At 39.2% G+C, this 25,276-nt stretch overlaps 1 protein-coding gene across 3 annotated transcripts in view; it reads left to right on the forward strand.

The window, feature by feature from the left end:
- The window catches only part of Rngtt (RNA guanylyltransferase and 5'-phosphatase), a 175,882-nt gene that overhangs the window by 48,827 nt on the left and 101,779 nt on the right, over positions 1 to 25,276 (forward strand). For all 3 annotated transcript variants that reach the window (XM_021222038.2, XM_021222039.2, XM_029533371.1), the window contains exons 11-12: positions 962 to 1,126; positions 10,921 to 10,989. In XM_021222038.2, the coding sequence (XP_021077697.1) occupies positions 962 to 1,126; positions 10,921 to 10,989 (234 nt within the window). The remainder of the gene's footprint in view (positions 1 to 961; positions 1,127 to 10,920; positions 10,990 to 25,276) is intronic.

Below are 25,276 nucleotides of genomic sequence, written 5' to 3' on the forward strand. Positions count from 1 at the left end.
GGATTTCTGAGTTCGAGGCCAGCCTGGTCTACAGAGTGAGTTCCAGGACAGCCAGGGCTACACAGAGAAACCCTGCCTTGAAAAACCAAAAAAAAAAAAAAAAAAAAGAAAGAAAGAAAGAAAGAAATTGTGTCTAGCTTCTGCTCATTTTGGATTCACTCCTTGTTCTTAGTTGAGTGTAAAAGTTGTTATCCTTCCAGATCTGAGAGAAAGATTCTGAAGCATATGCTGCCTCCTTTAGGGAACATTAGGCTGGGTAATAGACATTGGAGAAGAGGAACAAGAAGGTAATGTTAGCATCACAGAATTTTTCAGTGGTCTCTAAGTCGCTAAGTCCTAGACAATTACTGTCAACCAGGGATGTATTTGAGCTATGTTTATGTGCACCATGTGGCTGGATAGGACACGAGCGTACATACACTTCCTAAGACATGGCTGAAACTACATACACTTGAAGGACACTAAAGAAAAAGTTTGCTGGGAGGAAACAGCTTTATTGTTTATAGCTGTGTAACTTGGAACATATGTAAACTTACTGCTTTCAGATTGAGCGTGTATCTATGTAAAAAATGTCTTCTCACTGATGTTATGAAGTTTGATCACTGGTGACTATGCTATTTGTTTGGAATATTTATACTTTACTGAATTTAGATTTTAGGTTTTACTATTATAGTTAAATAATAAAATACAATAATTTTGTTAATACGTTAATTCAGATTTGAAATCTAAGCCAGCTTAGATAGATATCATTTTCTCTTGCTGCCTTATGTAATTTCAATTTAAAAATGGCCATTGTTAGTCTGATTATTGGGATGTATGGTGTGCAAACTCTTCACTAGACATCTCCAAGGATTGCTATTTGAATTGACTATAGCATATAGTACTGCAACCTTAATAGTTAAACTGACAATGTAGTTGTAGTCAAATTAAAAAAAAACAATAAACTTGTTCTTTTATTTAGGCACAACCAGTTGGAGACTGTGATTTTAATATTCGTCTACAGTGCATTGAACGTGAAATTATAAGTCCACGACATGAAAAAATGAAGACTGGACTCATTGACAAAACACAGGAACCATTTAGTGTCAGACCTAAACAATTTTTTGACATCAATATTTCAAGAAAGGTAAAATGTATTTGTTTCTTTGGTTGGGATACCAAGTTGCATTGCTCAGCTTGTGAGAGGAGCATGGACAACTACTACTGTGTCGCCCTGCCTTTCCCAGGGCGACACCCAGGGTCTCCTCTTCAGCGGTGTTCTCAGTGTGGCTATAACACCGTGCTGGTTCCCTGTCCATTAGAATAGTTTGTGACTAATCACTGGTCCATATTCTCATTAAAACAAACAAACAAAAGGCTACAACGTGAATATAAGTCTCGGGTTTCACACCTGCTCTTGTCTGTTTTAGCTCCTAAGTAAATGACCCAGACCTGTTTTTTGTTTGTTTGTTTTTATTAACGAGCTACAGTCACTAAGCTTGCCCAGTTCTGTGCTGTTCTAGCCCTCTGAAGCTGCCTGCTTTCTAGCCAGCCACATGGTCCTTTACCTTCATCTGAGTCTTACTCTGGCTTGCTTTAGTCCATGTATGTCCTCATGGAGATTCCTCCTGACCTTCCACATGGTTTCTCCGCACACATTTCTCCTCAGGGTCCTTCTCTACTCTTTCTTCTCTGGGATGCCCTGACTGGCATTGGAAGTCTTACCATATCTCTTCTACCCAGCTAATTGGCTGATCAGCTCTTTTATTAGTCAGAGGTTATGGAAAACAATTTTCATCTAACATTGAGACTGGAGTTGCTTGACCATATCATCAGGACTGCAATCAGATATCTGGGCATAGAAATCATCATCTGAATACACAAAACCACCCCTAACACTGCAACCCACATTGAGTCATTTAGAATGAATCCAGGCACAAGGGAGGTGTGTGTGTGTGTGTGTGTGTGTGTGTGTGTCTGTGTCTGTGTGTGTGTGATGGAGGGAGGGAGGGAAAGAGGGAGGGAGGGGGAAGGGAGAGGGAGAGGGAGGAGACAAGGCAAAGGAAAGAAGAGAAAGAAGAAGAAGAGAAGGAAGGAATGACTTAATCTAGTTTTATTAACAGCCTCTTCATGTTGTTTAATACAGCTAACACAGTGAAGTTATGATGATCTGTTCAGGTTTTAGATTCACATACATAGTTAGAGACACCTTTCACAGTAGTCATTAGAAGTAGAGTGTAAATGTGATTTTATTTGCTTCATGCAGTTCTTATCTGGGAGGCCTACTCACTGCTGAATGAGCTCACCTTTCCTGGTTATTTCTGAATTCTGGCTGGCTGCTTCAACTAGGCTGTTCTGGCTCTATCTCCTCTCCTAGCTGACTGATTCAATCTGGCTTCTCTCAACTTCTTACTGAATTTCTCTGCCTGGCCTTTATTCTTTGTCAAATTTTATTTTGTTAGTTAGGTTTTGTGTGTGTGTGTGTGTGTGTGTGTGTGTGTGTGTGTGTGTAAAACAAATCCAAAGGAATTAGCTTTAATTTTTTTTAATTAGATATTTTCTTTATTTACATTTCAAATGTTATCCCCTTTCTGATTTCCCCTCCGAAAAGGTCCTATCCCCTCCCCACTTCCCCTGCTCACCCACCTACCCACTCCTGCTTCCTGGCCCTGGCATTCCCCTTTCCTGGGGCTTAGAGCCTTCACAGGACCAAGGGCCTCTCCTCCCATTGATAATCCACTAGGTCATCCTCTGCTACATATGCAGCTGGAGCCAAGAGTCCTACTATGTGTGCTCTTTGGTTGGTGATTTAGTCCCTGGGAGCTCTGGGGAACATAGTATTGTTCCTCCTGTGGGGCTACAAACCCATTCCGCTCCTTGGGTCCTTTCTGTAGCTCCTTCATTGGGGACCCTGTGCTCTGTCCAATGGATGACTGTGAGCATCCACTTCTGTATTTGTCAGGCACTGGCAGGGCATCTCAGGAGATAGCTGTGTCAGGCTCCTGTCAGCATGCACTTGTTGGCATCCATAATAGTGTCTGCGTTTGCTGACTGAGATGGATGGATACAGAAATTGTGGTACATTTACACAATGGAGCACTACTCAGCTATTAAAAACAATGAATTTATGAAATTCTTAGGCAAATGGATGTATCTGGAGGATATCATCCTGAGTGAGGTAACCCAATCACAAAAGAACNCACATGATATGCGCTCACTAATAAGTGGATATTAGCCCAGAAGCTTGGAATACCCAATATACAACTTACAGACAACATGAAGCTCAAGAAGAAGGAAGACCGAAGTGTGGATACTTCAGTTCTTCTTAGAATGGGGAACAAAATTCCTATGGAAGGAGTTACAGAGACAAAATGTGGAGTAGTTTGTCTATTTTTTTTTTTTTTTTTGAGACAGGGTTTCTCTATGTAGTCCTGGCTGGCCTAGAACTTGCCATATAGACCAGGCAGGCCTGGAAGTGAGACATACACCTGCCTCTGCCTCCCCAGTGCTGTGATTAAAGGCATAAGCCTCCTGGGTTTCTTATACTTATTTTTGAGATTGTATTTCAATTGCAATGCTTTTATCTCTCCCTCTGAACCATCCCATATACCCTTTCCCCTCCTTCAGATTCATGAGCTCATGTTTCATTGCTTGTTATTGAATGCATGTATGTATTTGTATGTACACATACATTCCCAGCCATAACGTGATGAATCCCTATAATGTTGCTTTGTGTGTATGTTTTCAGGGCTGACCATTTGGTACTGGACAACCAGTTGGTGTGCTTTTCCCTAGGGAGGGCCACCTTTCCCATTCCCGTTTTTACTCATTTGCCTGTAGTTCTTTGAATAGTGTTGAGGCCTTCTACTTCCCCCTCTCCCCGTGCAGTTTGGCATGTTTATTGATAATCTCCTTGTTTGGCTCACATTTGTGCAGTCATACTGATTTGTGAGGCTTTATAGATGTAGCTTCTGATGTTCCTAGGAAACAGAGTCTCATAGTAAAGTCCCTGCTCCTCTTGGTCTTAGAAACTTTCTGCCTCCTCTTCTGCAATGTTTCCTGAGCCTTAGATGCCAGGACTGTTTTGTAGATGTATTCACTGGGACTGGGCTTCATAATTTTGCTTATTAATTGGTTGTGGTTTTCTGTAGTTTTTTGATTTTTTTGCACAGAGAAATTTTCTTTATGGGGGTGAAGACTACACTTATCTGTGGGTATAAGGATAAATGTTGAGATTGTTGTTAGGGATTGTGCTGGTTTAGTAAATTAGTGGTTGTAGGTAGATTCTCTTCTAATTTTTTTTTTTTTTTAATTTTTTTTTTGTTTTTCGAGACAGGGTTTCTCTGTGTAGCCTTGGCTGTCCTGGAACTCACTCTGTAGACCAGGCTGGCCTCAAACTCAGAAATCCACCTGCCTCTGCCTCCCGAGTGCTGGGATTAAAGGCGTGCGCCACCACGCCCGGCGGTAGATTCTCTTCTAATAATTAAGATTTCACTAACACTGATTAGTTAACTGGGTTTTCAGTACTGGACATGGTATTCCTCTTGTTGAGTGGCTAGTAAGTCTACTTGAAGGGCTGTTGGTTACTCCCAAGGTATTGTGCTGTCCCAGTGCACCCTTAGCATTGTTGTACCATGCTGGTCATTGATGTGGTTCCTAGCTGTTAGGTGGGACTGTTGGTTGCTTTTCTCCTTTGGAAGCTTGCATGGCATCTTCTGATACCATGAAAGCTAGTTCTCAGGCAGGGAACATTCAAGTGAGTTCTATTTCAGTTGCCTTTGGGCCCTATTTCTGAAGTGCATGGTTTCTTCTACAATAGGGACTTTTCTTCCTTCTCTGGGCTGTTAGCAGGGGTAACAAAAATAGGTTGTGTGTTTTGGGAGTCTCTTTGATAGCACTGCATGACCTTTATCCTTTATTTTTATAGTCTCAAAGATTGCCATTCTATCTGTATATCACAACTGAAACATGCTCATAGTCATAGTTTCATAGTCATAAATATTTAAACTTTTTAGTGTTTTGATAGGGATCCTTAAAATTTTACATACTATGTCCAATTTATAATTTTTTTGAGTTTGTTGGGAGTTTCATACAGTGTATTTTGGTCAGATTCAGTCCCATTCCCCAGCTTCTCTCGCATCTATCCCACTCTTCCTTTCCACCCAACTGTGGTCTTTCCTGTTCATCTGGACACTCATGGATTGCGCTACCTACCTCAGTTTCCCAACTTAGATACCGTCTCGCAGAATACTACATCATCCTGGATTCTGCCTATTGAACAATCATAAAAATGTGTTTCCTGTGGAAATTGCTTTCAGATTTTCTACCTTTCAGTTGAGATTTACCAAATTTTTATAAGTTTAATTGTAATGATGCATACTAATCAAAAAAACATTGATGATAATGGGAAAGCTGTGCATGAATATAAATGGTTAACTTTAATGACATAGCTTAATTTTTATTCTTCTCTAGTAATAAACAAATCATTAATTCTTTAGAGAGGATAATGTGTTGGATTTGTGGTGAGCAATAGAGAATTTTTTTCTATGATAGTTGGTTACTGGTTAGAGAAATTTAGCATCTAGACAAAGTGGATGAACTTAACTGGAGCTAGTGTTAGACTTGGGGAATGAAAAACATTAAAGATTAATATCTTTTAAAGATTAAAACCCAGTATTCCAGTTTGTGGGGATTTTTGAAAACTAAACCTGAGTTTTAGGGGAGCACTGAGATCTCATAAAAAAAAAATCACAGGTACTGTGTTGAGTCTCTTCAGGCAGTCAGTTGAATCTGTGTGGACTGTTTGCTTGAGAAATATCTGATGTATGTAGAATAAGCCAGAATTACAGGGTGAATGCAGTTTATTCTTTTATTCTTTAAATATTCACACACTATAGTTTGCTATACTTCGGTGAGCTGATAATGACGATTTGTATTCCCAGAAGCGGTGGAGATCCATTTTCTACTTCACTGTAGTCTTAAGGTACTATTTAAAAAATTATTTCTAAGAGTCTCCTTTCTATGTACTGTAACTTTACAACTTCTGTTTTGTTTTTCATGTTTCAAATTTGAAAAGTACTATCTTTTCTGCTTACGCATTTATAATGATTTGGTTTCCAAGTGATTCATAGACCTATAAAGTATGATTTCAGAGAAAATCTTCAAATATTTTGTCTATGGAAAGTTGTATGCCTTCTGTTTTTAAAAAGAAATCAAGAAGTAAAATTATGTTCAGTAAACAAATTCAAGTTCCGTAAGTGAAAACTTATGAAACACTACTATGCTCTGATTAACACTGTTTGCTATGTTATGTATTCTATTTTGTTTTTCTTCTAGTTATCTTTGAATTTTATCTAGAGGGAAAAGAAATAGAAAATTAAAATATAACTGTCCCAGTATTTTATTTATTTATTTATTTATTTATATTGTGATAAAATACACTAACAAAAGCAATTTAGGGGAAAAGTGCTGGTTTACAATCCCAGGTTACAGACTGTCCTAGCAGGGAAGTGAAGGTGGCAGGAACTTTAGACAGCCAGTCCCATCACACCACAGAAGAAAGAGATGTGAATGTCCCTGCAAAGCCCCAATCCCCCCCCTTTCATTCACTCTAGGCTCAGCCCACAGATGCTGTTGCCCACTCAGTTAACCTAATTCAGAATATCACTCTCAGACATGTTTAAACAGATCCTCATTGAGACATTCTTTCTAGGAGTCTAGATTGTATCTAACTGACAGTTTAAATTTACTGTTATGGTAGCTTAGGGCAAGTCACTGCTTATACCACAGCAAAATTTCTTTGTGGGTTTTCCAACTAAGTATTTACAAATTCATTAATTTGAAGTGCTTTAAAAATAGCTTGAATAATTTAAGTAGAATTAAGAAGAGTTAGATTAACAGGAAGAAATAGCTCATTATACCATTACATTTAAAATGTTGGTGTTAAAGGTGAGGGGTATGAGGTTTCCCCTGTGCCAGGGTTATAGGGAAATAGTGGTTATTGCCAATGATACCTTGAAACTTGACATGAAGCCCTCACTTTTCACAGCTTTCTTGGTAAATATTAAAATTGGTAGATTTAGTTTTCTTTATGTAGATTTAGTGATTAATGTTGTCAGGACCAAACAAATAAATGTAAAATGGGTAATTTTTTTTAATGGCAAGGAAACCAGATTTATAAATATGTTTGTAAGCCAAATTTAATGAGAGACAAAGAATCATTAATAAAAGCTATTTGAGAAAAATAAATATTGGTGTTAAAATTAAGGTATTACTTAGGTTGAGGCATATATTATCATAGCATCCCTAATATCCATTACTTGGTTTTTAATCATTGGTAGGGAGTCAGGAAATATTTGTCTAAGAATACGGAATGAAAAATATTTTTATGTAGCTTTAAAAAATGTTATTAGTAGTATGTGTATATAATACATATATATGTGCATGTTGTTATATGTGTGATATATGTGTGTTTATATGTGTATTATGCTTGTGTATTTATGATTATGTGTGTGTATGTGTGTGAGTGTATGTGTTTTTGTGTGTATGTGTGTGCATGTAGTGATGTGCCTATGGAGGTCAGTGGTCAACTTTAAGGGGTAGGTTCTTGCTTCCCAACTTTACAGGAGTTCTGGGGTTTGTTGTTTTACCCACTTAGCCGTATCCCCAGTCCTAATTTAGCTTTTCATCATCTAGGAAATTAAAGCTTAATGTGCTTTACATTAGGCTATCCTGATGACTCACGAGTAGGTTTCACTTAAATACAGCTGTGTAAGGAGAGAGGGACATGCAGTTTAAAACCATAGAGACATTTTACTTAGGAAAATAATGATAGAAGTAAAACTCTAGAGTGGCTGTAAACCGTGCCTTACATTTAAGTCATTAGAAGACTCTGAACTCGAAGACCTTTTTTGGCTCCTCGTTAGCTCTGGTACTTGTTATGGGGGCTGCCTTACTTCATCTACCCATCTTTAGTGCTCATTCTGCTGTTTGGACCTGTCTAATCTGGTTTGAAGTTTTGTCAGAGTGGCTTTATTTTACTAAAAAAAAAAATCTATGTAACATTTATAGCTATACGTTTATATCCTGCCTGCCTGCCTGCTTACCTACCTATTATCTATCAAGTCTAGACTGGCCCTCAATCCCTCTATAAGGGAGGATGGTATTGAACTTCTGATCTAGGATTTATAGGTACGGATGACCACACCTGGTTGAATGTTGGGAGAACCAAGCCTTCTCACTTGCTGGGCAAGCACTCTACTAACTGAGCCACATCAGTGACATTCTCTGCAATTTCACACTGTCACTTTGAAAACTTATTCCTGGCTATTATTCCTACTACCAACGTTTAAAATTCAAAACCTATTGTTTCCTGGTTATAACTTGGACTTTAAAATATTGCTGAGATGTTTCAAAGAAAAAAAATTACTTTTTGTTTATTTGCTTTTTAAGTTATCCTGTGAGCTGCACAGCTGTTTTCTTGAATGAGGAGTAGAAATGAGGGAAAGAGATCATTTTCATTGAGCTTGCTTAGTTTTTCCAAATGACTGTGTTTTTTTTTTTTTTTTTTTTAGAATCACAGTTCTTAAATTTGTTGGAATTCTTATTTTCTAGGAGAAATTGAGGTCATTGATCCGTGACTCCAGTTTTTCTCTGCCTTCCCTTTCTGCTTAGGATCTTACCATGTAAGCCAGGCTGGCCTCCTATTTGTGATATTCCTGCTTAGCCTTCCAGCACATAGGGTTATACATGTGCTGCTCCTCTGCCTGCCTGCCTCCCTTTGTCCGTCTGACTGTCCATCCGTCTTCTGTTGATTTATTACTGGGTATCATGGACTAGCCTTGAAGTTGCTCTGAAGCCTAGGCTGGTCTCAAACTTGTCATACTCCTACCCCAGCATCCCAAGCGCTGGGACTACAAGCGTGTGTTGCCCTGGCTGTCTCTCTTTCCCTTCCTCTTTCCTGTTGTGTGACAAAACTTTTCCTGGGGAGACATAATACATGTCTATTCACCCCAGATGGGGAGCCTACATCAGACCAAAGTATGGATACCAGCAAAGTCTAACTTAATGAACCAGTGAGTTTTATTGGGGTTACTCATGGAAAGATGGGTGAGGGGCTACTTACAGGAGCAGAAATGATGCAAAAGATTGCAGTCTCAGGGCTGGAGAGATGACTCAGTGGTTAAGAGCACCGACTGCTCTTCCGGAGGTCCTGAGTTCAAATCCCAGCAACCACATGGTGGCTCGCAACCATCTGTAATGAGCTCTTACGCCCTCTTCTGGTGCATCTGAAGACAACTACAGTGTACTTAGGCATAATAAATAAATAAATCAATCAATCTTAAAAAAAAAAAAAAAAGATTGCAGTCTCACTAAACCCACCCACTCAGCACAGAAGGCAGCGCTTTACAGTTGGGAAACCTGGAGCACACTGCACAGCCTGCAGGCAGCTCACCAGGCTGGGGGGTGTTCTTTCCAAGTGGTTGAGTTGGTTTAAACCTGTTCCAGGCAGCTGATCTGGTCTCAGTCTTTGCAGCTTTTCTCCTCTCAGCCTTCCTTGCAGCTTAGGTTACTTTTGTTGGAGGGGTTTTGGCTTTCATTAGAGTAGCAGGGAGGGGCAGTGAATCTGCTCAGTTTCTGGGACTTGTGAAACTATTCTGAGTTGTTCACCTCCCTGCTTAAGGAACATTCTACAGGGTAGAATGTTTCAATCTGCAAGAAACTTACACAGCACTTGCCCTCCCTCTTTATATCTAAATTAGATATTTAATGCACCAATGTGATCTGTCACATAACATTCTTCCATGATTGTGTTCTTAGTTCTAAATGCTTTAAAATGTTTGTTTTGATTTTTTAAATTTATTCATAAATTCCTAGAAGTTCATTATTTAGGTTCTGAACATTGAACAGCTTTCCATGTGGTAGTTAAGGGATTACCAAAGTTATATATTTACTTTTGTTTTAACCTTTTCCCATCATGTATAAATATTTGGGCTCAGCCAGTCAGTCTGTCTACCTAGTGTTAATCAGTATGAAAATGAATTTCATTTTTTCTCTCTTAAGATGAATATGTTATATGTATTCAAAAAATTGTAATATTGTTTTTCAATGTCCAGAATGAGTCTAAGTAGATATTTGACTCATGGTACTTCAGAGGTTATTTTCATTTTTATTTATAAGGAGTCAAAGATTTAATATATAATAAAGTTTTACTTAGGTGAAATTTCTTCCTCCTCTGAGAATGAACTGAAGAGAAATGTATGAGTTTTTGAATTGACCTAGAATTTGGCTAAAATGCATAGTGCTGGCTCCAGGGGTCTGGGTTTGCCGCCTCTGCTCACTTGCTGACGCAGGGAAACAGAACAAACAGAAGCCAGACCATTCCGGTAAACCTCGCCTTGTTAGTGTTGCTGACTATTTAGTCTAGTCACCGTGAGTGCATTTGCAGTAGTGTGCAGCCATCCCCACCTGTCTGCCTCCAGACTTTCCTGACTGGAAACTCAGCTGGGTGTGGTGGAACGCTCCTGTGATCTCGGCACTGTGACAGGGAGGCAGGGCCATAGAAGTTGGAGGTCAACCTGGGCCACTTGAGGTCCTGCCTCCAAAAACCAAGACCAAGAGCAAAAGGAGCAGAGCCCTGAACCGTAAACCACTTAAGCTGCTATCTATTGCCTCTGCCCTCTTTAGTCTGTCTGTCAGTGAGTAGACCAAAAGACTGTATATTAACCTTAAAGGGGATAAACGTGTTCAGAGAGAGTGTGGAGAAGGAGGTGCCAACAAAGATGAAGTCACACTTCAGGACCCAAGGTCACAGAGTTTAATCCAGTATTTCCTGTTTCTCAGTTCTTAAATGTTACAGAAAACTTAATAAAGCTTAGCAAGAAGTTAAAGTAATTTTTAAATGATCATTGTATTTCTAAAGAATATCTTTTTATTTTATAGCTTCTGGAAGGAAATTTTGCCAAAGAAGTCAGCCATGAAATGGATGGACTTATTTTTCAGCCTATTGGAGTAAGTTCATGCATGTGTCTGTATGTGTGCGTATGCGTATTTGTGTGTGTATAAATATTTTCATTCTTCATTTTAAAGGGAATGAGTTTTTCAGTATTTTCTTGTAATTTATATGAAATATATTCATTTATATTTCTTTGCTAGAAATATACAAATAACATTAAATAAATGGTTATTTCCTCCTGTAGTTTGCTGTACCATTTATGTATTAGTATCTCTAAAACTTAAGTTGCTGTAGTTGAGGAAAATTCAAGTGGTTATTGAAGAAGAAAGTGAAGAAAAATTGTGTTTTGAGTCCTTATTCCATAAGGACATTGACCATGTTATTGGTCAGATCACACATTTGGAGTGAGCTGTGATGCTACACTGTAAGGTTTCCTAGATCGTCAGCACTGATGTTGGGTCTCACAGGTCTTTGGTGTGGCACTGTTTAGTCACAGTAGAGAATCTTGTTCTGTAATCGATAACTCAGACTGCCAGCAAATTCCCATTTTGTTTACCACTTGATTATCAGTGCTGTATGCAGCCATATTTTTCAAAGCATGTCACATGGAATTGAGTCAGTATCATTCAGGAAACAGCTAGAGATACAAGTAATGAATAGGAACTCGAGATAGGATCTAGCAACTTGTGTTTTAACATGGTGTTGAAATGTTCTCTAAATGTTCAAGTATAAGAACTACTGTAGGAGTTATGTCCTATGTTGGGACACCTTCCCATTTGATGCATTTTGTTCTGCTTCACTCTGTTCTTTGAAATTGGGTTTGAATTGCCCAGGCATTAAAGAGGCATTAAACTAGGTCAAAGACAAGGAACACTAGGCAAATAACACTAGTTTATATGTGCTGCAAATATACAGTAAAACATTTAATGAATATTTAGATACAATATACTATGTTTTTCATGCTCCCTTGTTAAATAGAGGAGGAAAAAAAAATCTTACCTTGTGAGGTTGAAGGAAGAAGAAATGAAATAAGCTAGAAGCTAGGGACAGAAATTGCAGAGAATACCCTTAGGGGATGGAGTTGCATTATTTTCCAGGTTTAGTCTTCTAGAATAAAGGAAGTAGTCTAAATATGACAGTAAAAATAGAAAATTTTAGTGTTTGAAGTTCATAGCTGAGGCCCATATACATATGAAATGGCTACAGAGGAACCTGTTTTGGTTGTATGTGAAATGTGCCCTCCCAGCTCATGTACCCAAACAATTGGCCCCTTAGCTGGTAGACAGGCTTCCAGTATGTGGGCCCTTGAGTGGCATAGCCTGACCAGTGGTCTGGTATTCCTCATAGAAAGGCCTCAACCACGTGAGGTGCTGTGAGCATAAGAACCTGACCCCCCAGAGTTAGCTTGCTTGCTTCTTTGACTGGAATAGTGTGGTAGCTATGACAGCTCTTAGACAGGTAGGCCAACCGGTGGATGCAGAGTCCAGTCTTCTGCCAAGGTATGCCCAGGGCATTTCTGTGACCCCAAAGTTTGGGTTAAAATCCCTTTTGCAGTATTTTTTTGTTTTATAGATAAACAGATGAAACAGTTTTGAGACCTCTGCAAATGCTAGTGCTGGAGTCAAAGTCAGAGCTGTTTTTAAAGCCTCAAACATCTTTTTTTCAGTCTCAGTTCAGATTAGGGGCTTGGTGCCTCTCTTTGTGCTGATGTTGTTCCCAAGCCCTGGTTTTGAGAGGCAGCAATATCCAACTACAGTTATGTACTCTTGAACCTGTCTCTGTCTTTGGTGTTGGGATCTGAAGGACGGCAACAATCTTAGTCTGAGTCGGGCTCTCTTTGTCTCCTTTGAACTGGCTTCTGAGATAGGGAGCCTCTAATATACAAAGTTGGGTTTCTGTAGCCCATCATCTTGTAACTCTTATAGCAGTCCCTCAGTGGCCCTCTTACAATCTAATTCAGTTTCCGAGGCTAGGAGGAGGTCATCTACATATGGTCCTGGAAAGGCAGGCAGGCAGTACTTAGTGCCTCTTCAAACAGGGTTGGAGAATTTTCTAAACCCTTGGGCAACCTGGTCCATGTGAGTTGCCCTCTGTTACCTGCCTCTGGGTCTGTTCACTCAGGAACAAAGATGAGTTGACTCACTTCTGCCAGTGGGAGGCTGAAGAATTCATCTTTGAGGCCCAAGACTATGTCCATCTGTTTCTTTAAAAGAATCAGATTCATGAGAATATATGGGTTTGGAACTGTGGAGTGGATGGAGGTCTTGACCTGACCCTCTTATTTACTTCCTTAGATCTTGTACAGGTCTATAATCAGAGGTCCCAGGTTTCTTCACAGGCAGGAGAGGTGCACTGCAGGGTGACTGGCGGGGCACTAGGATATCTGTCCTTCTAATCTAGGAAATATGGACTTCAGCTGTACTTTTTGTTCCTAGGGTCAGTGGGTATTGCTTTATCAGGGGTAGATGAACTGGTTAGTTGAACAGTTGTCGGAACTTGGTGTTGGACCAGTCCAAGGGAGTATGGCTGTTCATATCCTTGGGAATCTTAGTTGTAAATCTGAGAGATTGTCCAACTGCGTGTTTTGGTTAAGGACAGGACTTTCAGCTATGAGCTACTCCTTTGACAGAGGGCAAGACACCAACATTTTGCAGGATAAAGTCTATCAGCTTCTCATTGTTAGAGAAGTTGTTGCTGACTCTCAGTTTATGTAAAATGTTTCAACCCAAACAGTGGTAGGGGTGATCAGGCATGGCCAAGAACAAGTGGGTTGTCCTCTTTACTAGGTAGATGGAATGGGTAGTGGTCCAGGGTTTCCTCTTGTACCTTCGACTGCAATCTTTTGATTGGTCAGTTGGCCTAGGTGCTTCTTAAGGGCTGAATATGTCAACCCGGTGTCTACAAAAAAAGTCGGTTGCTTTGCCTCCAGCTTTAAATATTACCTTAGGCTCCTGGGGGCTTAGAGCATAGGAGCCTGGGTCCTGCCACCTTTCCACTTCATTTTTCTAGTGTCCTTTCTTCTTGCAGTAGACATTGGTCTTCCTCTGATGGTGGTCTGCTTGTCTTCTGGCCTGCTTCTGCACTAGACTGGCTTATTGTCTGGGTTTTTCTCTTAGGTCTGCCACTATGGCCCTAGTATATCTTTGTTAAACACCTCTTGGGCTACCTATAGCACCTGGGACCTACCTATAGCTTGAAATCCCTCTAACTTTTGTAACTCTTTCTAATATCTGGGGCCAACTGAGTGACAGAGGCGATGTTGAACCAGTGCTTCTGGCTCTATTGGGCATTTATGCACGATCAGCCTCTAGAAGACACTCTAGGAACACACCAGGATGATAGGAGGTCTCCTGTGCAACTTTACTTGAGGGCTTCCACACTGTTGCTTGGCACCTAGCTTGAAAGTCCAGCAGTAGGCTTCTAGTGCTCCCTTTCTTGGGTCAGTGTTAGGACCCCAATGGGGTTGATTGGATGGAAACATGCTCTCAGTGCATTAACCATTATTAGCCAGAGATCCCCCTTCTGGACCCAGGCCTGCTTTCTTAGCTTCCAGCTTTATAAGATCCCTTCCTTCTAATCTGAACAGGGTGACCAGGAACTTGGCAATCATCCCAGGTGGGCTGCTGGGTATAGAAAACAGTCTTGAGAGAGATAAGTGCCTACAGTTTCTCAGAGAAATGGGGTTCTGGGACTTATAGTTTTACAGGTCACCGGTGTAGAAGGGGACATACATCATAAATGGGTGTAGGGCTTCTAGCTGGAATCCTTTGGCTCAAAAGGAGTAAGTCTAGAGGACTTGCTGGAGGAGAATAATAACAGCAACTGCTGGGGCCTAGGTTGAATAGGGCAGTCAAGGGAATCAGGAATGGTAGTTGAGACATCTGCTGGATTTAGGGAAGGGCATAATTGGAGCCATTGTGGATAATGGGGAGGAGACACATACTTGGGGAGGCCTTTGTAGGGGAAGAACAGGAAAAGGCCTCTGGGGTCCAGACTTGTGATGGGATCTCCCTTTGTTCAGGGACATAGTGTGGCGGTGGTCTTCCTCCTTTGGGTCACTGGATAGAATTGTTGCTTTTCCCACTGGGCTTTAGCTACCAAAACCTTGGTACCAGCTTTAAGCTAACCTATGAAGGAGGTTGTTGCAGTAGACTTAACCAAGCATCTAGGGAGGAAAGCCGATTCATGGTGACCAGGCTTTCCTGTGACCACTAGTCATACTGCTTGTTACTGGCCTTTATCACATATGCCCACAGCCACCATTCAGAAGGTCACTTTAATTCATAAAGGGGCAGGAGGTGTTCTTTCGAAAAATCAACTATTTCAGTTTGCTTCCCTGTCTTTATATGCCTCCTGGAAATAATGAGGGAAGTCCTCCAAAGGAATGAGCTGTTTAGAAGCAGAAGTACCTGTAGTTTCACTTTCTGGATTTTAATTCATAATGACAAGTAACACACATGATCAGAAAGAGTCAGAGGCAGATAGGACAGGAACAGAAGCAATAAGACAATTAGGGGTGGCAACCTCTGGAGGTGACCAGGTGACTCACTGAAGAAAATTTAGACTGAGATGTCAGAGGGGCCTGCAAGCATGAAGTTCTCTCCTAGAACCCTGGAACATGTCATGTTGTATACCTTCTAGAAGGAAACCCAAGCTGAGACCTGAGAGTTGGTCAAACTGTTGTGGGCCTCCAAATGTTGCAGAGGTAGTGACCCCAAAAACTACTCAGCATGACCAAAGTTCTTATTGAGAGTCAGCATTAAGCTGCTGATGTCTGTCAGAAGAGAGACCCTTCTCACAGAGTAGCCTCAAATGCATTTTACTGGGAGCTTTTAAAGGGAAAGAACACTGGAAAATCTTCACCCATGTTGGCAGTTGTAGGGGGAAGTAAAGCAATCAAGCAGTTTAACAGAAGCCAAACATAGTTAGCTAGGCATTTCAACCCCAAGTTTCTAGAACAGAGCTGGGTACTTTCCCATGGGACTTTTTTACTGTGGGGGGAGTAAGGAGGGATGTTTATTTCAGGTTAAGCTAAAGATGGCTCCATCTGAGAGAAGACTGAAGAACTTTGCCCCATCACACAGCTAGCCCCAAATAAGGTAAATTAGCCTTTGTACCTGCAATGTTTCAATCTTTTCCTACTGCTGGATTCCCAGTCAGTCTGTGTAGACATGGCTTTTTTCAGGAGTTTTCATTAGCAGTTTTCAAGTATCACATTGTGTATATGCAGGTGCCCAAATAGTATTCAATATCATAAGGTCCCTTGTAGCTAGGGAATCTCATTCCTATGATCTGATGTAGTTGAGACAGAGTAGTGGGTAGGATATCGGTTTTCAGGAGCGAGGAATAACTGGTAAAGGCTAAAGAAAGAAAGAAACTCATGCATCCTTTCAGACTATTAGCCATCATGATCCAGTTCCGATTTGAATTTTTTTCATACTCTGTATCTAACATATTTACATGTGAAAAGGGATTATTATATCTAAAACTAAGTAGTTAAGAATTCAGATTGAGCCGGGCGTGGTGGTGCACGCCTTTAATCCCAGCACTCGGGAGGCAGAGGCAGGTGGCTTTCTGAGTTCGAGGACAGCCTGGTCTACAAAGTGAGTTCCAGGACAGCCAGGGCTATACAGAGAAACCCTGTTTCGGAAAAAAAAAGAAGAATTCAGATTGGCCTAATGAAGTAAAGGTTTAACAGATGAAAACATGTATTTAAAATAACCAAGATTTACTGAGGTTTAAAAACTAGATTGCCTATGTTTTTCCCTGTATTTACAGTTATTTATAGTCGATGACCTATCTTACTAATATTTAAATGGTTGGAAACAGGACTTTGGAAGGAGTCACTGTACTATTATCATCCCCCCACCTTTTATTACTGGAATACACATTTTTTAATTAATATTTTAATCCTGACTACCTGTAGAGCATTTTGGATACTAATTAAATAAAAAAAAAACCATGAATACTTAAAGCATAAAACATGATATTGTTATTAGAAATGGATGTCTTTTGTATGATCTGAATGGGAAGCATTAACTCAAACCTTTGGGTATTTCTAGCTAAGACTAAATGTTGTTTAATTTAAAAACTAGATTTTTTTTTTTTTGTTTAAATTATGGTGAATGAGAAACACACACACACACACACACACACACACACACACACACACACACCCTTACTTACTACCTACAATGAAGACACTTGAATCTTTTAAACTCTTGTTTTGAATAAGCTAAGAGTTTAGGGTAAGCAAGCAGTCATAGCAAAATGACTTGATTCAGTGAGAGGACATAACATTTTCATTTGTAACTTCATTAAAACCAAAATTATTTTATCACTTAGAAATATACTGGGTAGGATATTAAATATCAAGAAAGTTTTATAATCTAGGTGTGAGTTAGAAATACTTGGATATAATCCTGATCTTTTAATAAAAATGGAGTCCTTGCTGTGGTAACTCCCTCTCTCCCTCTCATTTGAGGAAGTCACCTGTTTTTTTTTTTTTTTCCTTTCCCTTAACTATTTAGTGGAGACATTAATTTTGAATTTTAGTTATAGTTAAAAGTATTTTACAGGGCTGGAGAGATGGCTCAGAGGTTAAGAGCACTGACTGTTCTTCCAGAGGTCTTGAGTTCAATTCCCAGCAACCACATGTTGGCTCACAATTATCTCTGATGGGTTCCGATGCCCTCTTCTGGTGTGTCCGAGTACAGCGACAGTGTACTCACATATATAAAATAAACAAATCTTAAAAAAAAAGGAAAGTATTTTATAATACCATGTTTTATTTATTTATCCAGTAGACCAAGTTTTATAAACAAATTTATATATTTGTTCTTTGAAACAAGCTTTTCAATTACTAATTTAGTAGGAGTATTTTAAATAAGCCTGACTCTTTAAAAGACTTTCTTTTAAATGGTTAAAACAGTGACTACTTATTAAAAAGAGAAAGACTTTGTCCAGTAGGGAAACATAAAATGCTGAAATTTAACCTCAGGCTTTTTTTTTTATTGTTGTTTGTTTTTTCCCCATTCAAACATAATTTACTTTGATTTTCTGCTAACATTTTTAAACTAATTTTTTAGTCTTTTTTATATAATATATTCTGATATGCTTTTCCTCTTTCCCAGGTCCTCTCAGATTCCTCTCCTCTCTACCCATCCTATCCAGGACCTTTCTTTTCTTTCTCTTTCTCTCTTTAGAAGCAAACACTAGAAACTCACATACAAAACAGAAACCTTACAAAATACTCCTATCAGAAACAATATGCATGCAAAAGTCCCTGTAAGACAAACAGTGCCCAAACAAAGCAGTACGAGATAAAATGTCTACAAAGATACCATTGAGTTTGTTTTGTGTTAAACATGTACTGCTGGGTATAAGGCCTATCCTGAAGTGTGGTTGATGTACCCAGTGAGACTCCATTGGAGAAAAACACTTTTTCCTTTGTAAGCAGGTGTGAATTGCAGACAGTTTCTTTATTAGGAATGCTTGCCTGTGTCCACTTTGTCCTCTCATTGCCGGAGCTCTGTCTGGCTTGAACCTTTGCAGTGCTATCCTGGGCACTGAAAGTTTGTGTGTATCAATCCTGTTGTGTCTGGACGGCAGTCATCCAGGTCCTCTGGCTTCTTAAGAGCTTTTTGCCTCTTCTTCTACATAGATTCCTGAACCCTGAGGAGAGGAGTTTGTTGAAGATACCCCATTTCTGTATTAATGTCCCAAAATCTCTTTAATCTCTCCACATTGCCCAATTGTGGAGTTTCTATGTTAGTTCCCATCTACTGCAAGGGGAAGCTTCTGTGATGAGGGCTGAGTGAGGCACTGATCTGTGGGTAGAGCAGAATGTCATTAGGAATCATTGTATTGCTACTACTCCTTTAGCAGACCAATAAATAACACTTGCTTTTCTCCTAATCCTATGGCCTATGCAGTCTCAGGTTCTTTGTCACCTAAAGCAGTGTCAGGTCAGGCATGGGTTCTGCCTCATGGAGTGGGCCTTAAACCCAGTCAGATAGTGGTTGATTCCTCCCACAACAGCACACTGTTGCACCAGTGTATCTTGCAGGCGGGGAAGCACTTGTAGATGGTTATTTACTCTTCACGTTTGCTACCATGCCACAGTACCTTCCAGCACTGTGAGAACTAGCAGTAGGGGTGAAGCCTATATATAGTTAGGTACCAGCTTGACGCCTCTGTGGTCAGTGAGGTATGAAGATGTTTTCTATAGCAGTATGTCTTTACCATCAGTTTGTGGAGAGTAACCAAGAGCCTTGGCAATAGCCTGAGATGTTTGAGCGTTTCCACGGGGCCCCTTTGGTCGTCCGCTTGACTAGCTGTAACCCATCCCTGTCATTGGAGAGTTCACGTGGTGAAAGATGCCTAGTTGGGGCATTGTCTCCCCTGTTATTTGGGGTCCCTGTTTAGATGTGTTAGAGTTTCTGTTTCTGTGAAGAGGCACCATAACCATGACAACTCTTATAAAGGAAAGCATTCGATTGAGGCTGGTTTAGAGGTTTAGTCTATCATTATTATGGTGGGATTAAACAAAGTTTTTGTTGTTTCAAGTTACTTTTTGGTAAACATTAGTAGGAACAAATCAATATTTAAGAGGTACTGTTCTAGAAAATCAAGCCTTATTCTTATCTCAGGCTATTGAATTGATCTTAAACTTTGTAACTTTTATATTATTAACGTAGGTATAGTCATATCCATGTTAAACAATCTTTGCAACATACTTTAATTTTTTTTGGTTTTTCGAGGCAGGGTTTCTCCGTATAGCCCTGGCTATCCTGGAACTCACTCTGTAGACCAGGTTGGCCTTGAACTCAGAAATCCGCCTGCCTCTGCCTCCCAAGTGCTGGGATTAAAGGCGTGTGCCACCACTGCCTGGCTACGTACTTTAATCTTAATACTATTATTGCTATTACAAAATTTAGAAAATAATTTTAATGAAGTAATTATAAATGATTGGTAAGATGTATCTAAAACATAGAAACATGCTGTCTTAAATATATATCAGTTAGGAATACTGGTAAATACATTAATAATAAAGTCCTTAAATTTACTTATTTGTTAAAGATTTAAGCTGCTATAACAGGTACATTGAAATGTTTTTTTATTTTTGTTATTATTAGGATAAAATACTTACTTTTTGTTCATCAAAAGTATAAGATATCTCAGAGCAGGATAGAACTTGGCATTTAAGACAAACTAATAAAAACAAAAGAAAATATATTATTAAGATATTACAGATTAAGATGATCTGTAAATTTTAAGATGCCTGTGTACTGTGAGATGAAGGGCAGTTCTTTGCCCAGTGACCACATTTGAAGCAAGGGCCAGGTAAAGTCCACTGCTCCATCTTCTTTGGAGACGCTCTTTGAACTGCTGCCAGGATTTGGCATTTCTGTGTATCATAGGAAATCCTTTTTCATTAAACTTCAGAAATGCTTATTTAACAGTTTGAGGGCCATCGTCCAGTTTATTAAGCCTACCTGATTCTAAACAAACTTGATTTTAGTTACTTGTTTCAGCACTGAGGGTGGTTTCTGGTGAACAGAAACTACCTTAAAAGAAACTAATCTTACTTAAAAAACTTAAGAAACAAAACCAAAACAAAACCTTACTTTACTGCTTTTCTAGTAAACAGAAACCTGCATTTTTAGGCTGTTTTCCTTTAACGGGCCTTCTGTTTCCCGGCCAAAGTCCTTTCGGCTGAGCAGTATCACCAGCGCTGCCTCTTGGGGAGGTTGGGGTATTCTGGACCTAAAATTAGGTATGCGGGACGCACCTAAAACCCTTAATGTAAAATGATGTTGAAAATGTCAGAAAGCTTCATATGATATAAAATTCATGGATTCTTGGAATGCTTAGGGACCTGTTTTTAAACCGTATCCTGATTATTCTCGTTTCTCATGATATAGCTTCTTATAGTCCTAATGTCCAATATAAGTTCTGATACTGTTTTGGTAAGATAAATTGCCTTTCTTTGTTAGGCATTTTATTAAAGCTAAATTCTAAATAGAATTTTTGGGACCTTTGATCAGACCGACAAACTTTTTTTTTTCCCCTCCTCTCTCTTCTTCAAGACAGGTTTTTCTCTGTGTAGCCTGTGCTGTCCTGGAACTAGGTTTGTAGACCAGGCTGGCCTCAAACTCAAGAGATCTACCTCCTACATGCTAGCATTAAAGGTGAGCACCACCACTACCTGGCTCTACCAAGATCTTTTAATATAAAAATTGCCACCCTTTCTAACTTTTTCTTCAGAAGTCTAGAACTTTTTTTTGTTTTGTTTTGTTTTGTTTTGTTTTGTTTTGTTTTGTTTTCAAGACAGGGTTTCTCTGTGTACTCCTGGCTGTCCTGGAACTCACTCTGTAGACCAGGCTGGCCTCGAACCCAGAAATCCACCTGCCTCTGCCTCCCAAGTGCTGGGATTAAAGGTGTGCGCCACCATGCCCGACTGTCTAGAACTTTTTGATGAACTTAGTTTTATTAATTGAAAAGGGGTTGAGAAACACTATTATGAGAAGAGCATTTTATAAGTCATTGGTGATCTTTAAAAATAAATCTGTTTTTAAATTGAACCTCTGTTGTTATCAGTCTATGTCATAAACCAAATAGATCTTACTAGACAGCTTATTTTTATGATTTTAGGTCTGTGCTTTAATCACCATTTTGAATCACTTGTTTTGTGGCTTTTTATGATATTTTTAAATGAGAACTTGACATTTAAATGTAAGTAGTAAATGTTTTACTTGGTAACTATTAGATCATTTAATTTACAAAGTTGATATTAACATTAAATCTTGTTTATTAATTTCATAAGGCTATTTTGGTAATAATTTTAGTGGCATATTATATTTTTAATTGTGATAATAAAATTGATTAACTTTTTTTTTTTTTTTTTTTTTTGGTTTTTCAAGACAGGGTTTCTCTGTGTAGCCCTGGCTGTCCTGGAACTCACTTTGTAGACCAGGNTTTTCAAGACAGGGTTTCTCTGTGTAGCCCTGGCTGTCCTGGAACTCACTTTGTAGACCAGGCTGGCCTCGAACTCAGAAATCCATCTGCCTCTACTTCCCGAGTGCTGGGATTAAAGGCATGCGCCACCACACCCGGCAATATTTAACTTTTAAAAGCTGTCTTCAGCTTGTTCGTTCTATCTATCTATCTATCTATCTATCTATCTATCTATCTATCTATCTATCTATCATCTATCTACCTTCCTACCTACTTACCTGTCTATCCTATAGACAGGGTCTCACTGTGTAGCCTTGGTTAGCCTAGATCTTCCTCTGTTGACCAAATCAGGCTGGCCTTAAACTTATAGTGATCTTCCTGCCTCCGTCTCTGCCTCCTAGTGCTGGGATTAAGTGCATGTGCCAAGCCTTGCTTGGATTTGCTTTAATATCGTGGAGACACTTAATATTTCTAGACAAGAACTTTTATGCTACTAAATAACAATAAAATAACAATAAAATAATTATAATGAATAGATTCTATAGTTGAAGTAAGGATAGAAATCTTGCACTTTTTTTTTTTAAACTGCTTTTCTTTTGTAGTAGAGACATTGTGGTTGGTGAAACAATTGCTTCTATATGGAGTCTAGAGTGTTTAAAGTGGTATTGACACAGTTATTTTGTAATGTGTTCTTCCTGTTGTGGGACAAGCTTTGTTTTATGTTTCTGGCAGTAATCTTTTTATATGCAAATTTAGATTCAGCTTTGGATTTAATATTTTATTCTTGTAAAATATTAATAGTTTTATTAAATTTTTACTACTGCTAGATCTAATGACTATTATAGATAGATTATAAAATTGAAATTGGAAGTAGTCTAAATGCCTTGTCTTGAAGTACATGATGAATTACAGTGGTTTTTCTCTCTAGCAGGGTGGTGTTGCCATGGTGAGAGCTTCTGTTTCCATGACATTTGCTTGCATATTTTGATAGGTCTTCAGCTGAAGAAGGGCTCTGTTTCCTGGCAGACTGGAAGAGTGTTATCTCCCCACCCCCACCCCGGAACTGTGCTATTTTTTTTTTTTTTTTCAGTTGAGAGATATAATCATTTCTGAGGAATTGTAATAGTAACATGTCAAGAAAGAAAATATACCTTGTTCATTTAAAATATTTTTTTTTGTTCAATTTTCAGAATATAGCACTTGTTAGCTGGTTTGTGTAAGAAAGAAAAAGGAGAAAAACATTTTTTCGTTTTTCATAATTCCTAAAATACATGCCTCCCAGTAAATTTTGTTGACAAAACAATTACAGATAATTAATTTGTAGTCAATTTTAGCTGGATATACTCACACAAGCGCTCGTGCGCGCACGCGCGCGCACACACACACACACACACACACACACACACACATCCTTTACTACTATACAGCTAAAAACAATTGGTCATGATGACATGTTGGAGGCTTGGAAGGGGAAGTAAATATTAATAATGACTTTAGAAAATGAAAGGATCAGTGATGTCTTTGAGGGCATACGGAGCACAGAAAGTCAGTCCTAATATAAATGACATCTAAATACCTAAGGAAGCAGGATAGTTCTTTTTCTTGGTACTCTAGTGTTACTGTGGGAACATGAATGGTAGATTTGTTTTTAAGAAGGATTTATGGTGGTGTCCTTTTGGTTTCCCCCTTAGACAATAAGTCACAGGAATTGATCAACGAATGCAGAAGTGACAGAAGACAAGCCTGTCAACATGTTTTCTCTCATTTAGTTATTTTTCATTTTTAAGACTTCAGACAGGGTCTCCTGTTGTAGACTAGGGTAGCCTCAAGCTCACTGAGATCTGCCTGCCTCTGCCTCTTGATACTGGGATTAAAGGTGTGCCCTCACCACCTCACCTCCAGTTAGGTTTTTCCTTATGATACATGGTTTCTTTATGCCAATCTGAGCAAGTATTAGCACATTAACACATTCTTATTTCCATTCATCTTTCAAAGTTGGTATTATTTTACACTTTAGTATTTATCTAGGTATTTTTATTTTAGCATATACTTTGTTAATGATAAGGTCTTAGCATCTGTAGTCTCGTACTAGAGTCATAATAAAAAGGTAGGCTTGCTGCTTCTACTGGCTGTCAGTGGGTACTGCTTCTTACTCGTGCTTGTAACAACTCAACAGTTTAGGAGGCATTTAAAGGTAAACATTTTGCTGATATGTATGAATTTTTCTTTTTCCTCTGGGATTGTACCTAGGGATTGAACACATGATCTTGTGCTTGTTAGGCCCCTGAACTGTTCTCCATCTGAGCATTGTTGCAGTTTAGAAGAATAAAATATATTTTGTGTTTTATTTAATTAAATTTATTGAGAGATAGGTTCTTACTGTGTAGCTTTAGCTGCTCTGGAACGTGCTATGTAGACCATGGCGACTCATGAACTCACTGAGATCAACCTGCCTTTGCCTCCCAAGCAGTGTTTTATTTATTTGAACTTGAACACTTTTTAAAATATTTATTTTTATTTTATGTGTTTGATTGTTCTGCCTGCATGTTTTTCCTGTGCACTATGTATGTGCAGTGCTGGTAGAGTCTGTAAGTGGGCACTAGATTCTTGGGAACTAGATTCACGGTTAGCTGCTGGTTGGGTGCTGGGATTGGAACCCAGTTCTCTGGAAGATCATCTGGTGCTTTTAGCTGCTGTGCTATCCCTCTAACCCCATGCTTTATTTTTGAAGTTCAGAATTTTAGAGGTGCATTCATTCTATTGGTAGACCAATGTGCATTTAGTAAGAGTTACAAACTGAAGTAGTTGAAATGTGTTTATGTAAGTGACTCTGGCTGTACTGTGTTTTCTTCTCTCTGTTTCTCTCAGTTCTCCTTCATGTGATACCTAGGTATGTTTCTCTCCCTGGAGGAGCTTCACTGACAGGTAAGCGGTGCTGGGCCCAGAGCACTGACTGAATTGCAGCCCTGTTTAAACTTTCTTTTTCCTTTAGTAGACCGATGTGTCCTGCAGACAGATGCCGAGGCTGCTTAGTTTACGTTGACAGTTTTGGTGCCTGTACATTGCTTCCTAGAGACGTGAACACTTTGCAGTTGGTGCACTTGGAATATAGTTATTACGCAGATTCTCTCTTCCCTTTCTTTGTGGGGTTTAACTCTCAGGTCCTATTCACTTCCTCCGGGCCCTCGGTCCACTCTTCTCCACAGCGCGGCTGCTTCTGTTCTCATCATGCTCTGAACTTCTCACATCATTAGCTTACTCACGGTTTTGCTTTAACAAACATTTGCCTGTTATGCCTTGAGCTTCTAGCAGAGGTTGCATAGTAGCTGGTGGAGAAATATTTGTTGAAGGTGAACAGAATGAATACACACTTCAGAGCAGCAT

This window comes from Mus pahari, chromosome 22, assembly GCF_900095145.1.
Source record: "Mus pahari chromosome 22, PAHARI_EIJ_v1.1, whole genome shotgun sequence".
Classification (NCBI taxonomy): Eukaryota; Metazoa; Chordata; class Mammalia; order Rodentia; family Muridae; genus Mus; species Mus pahari.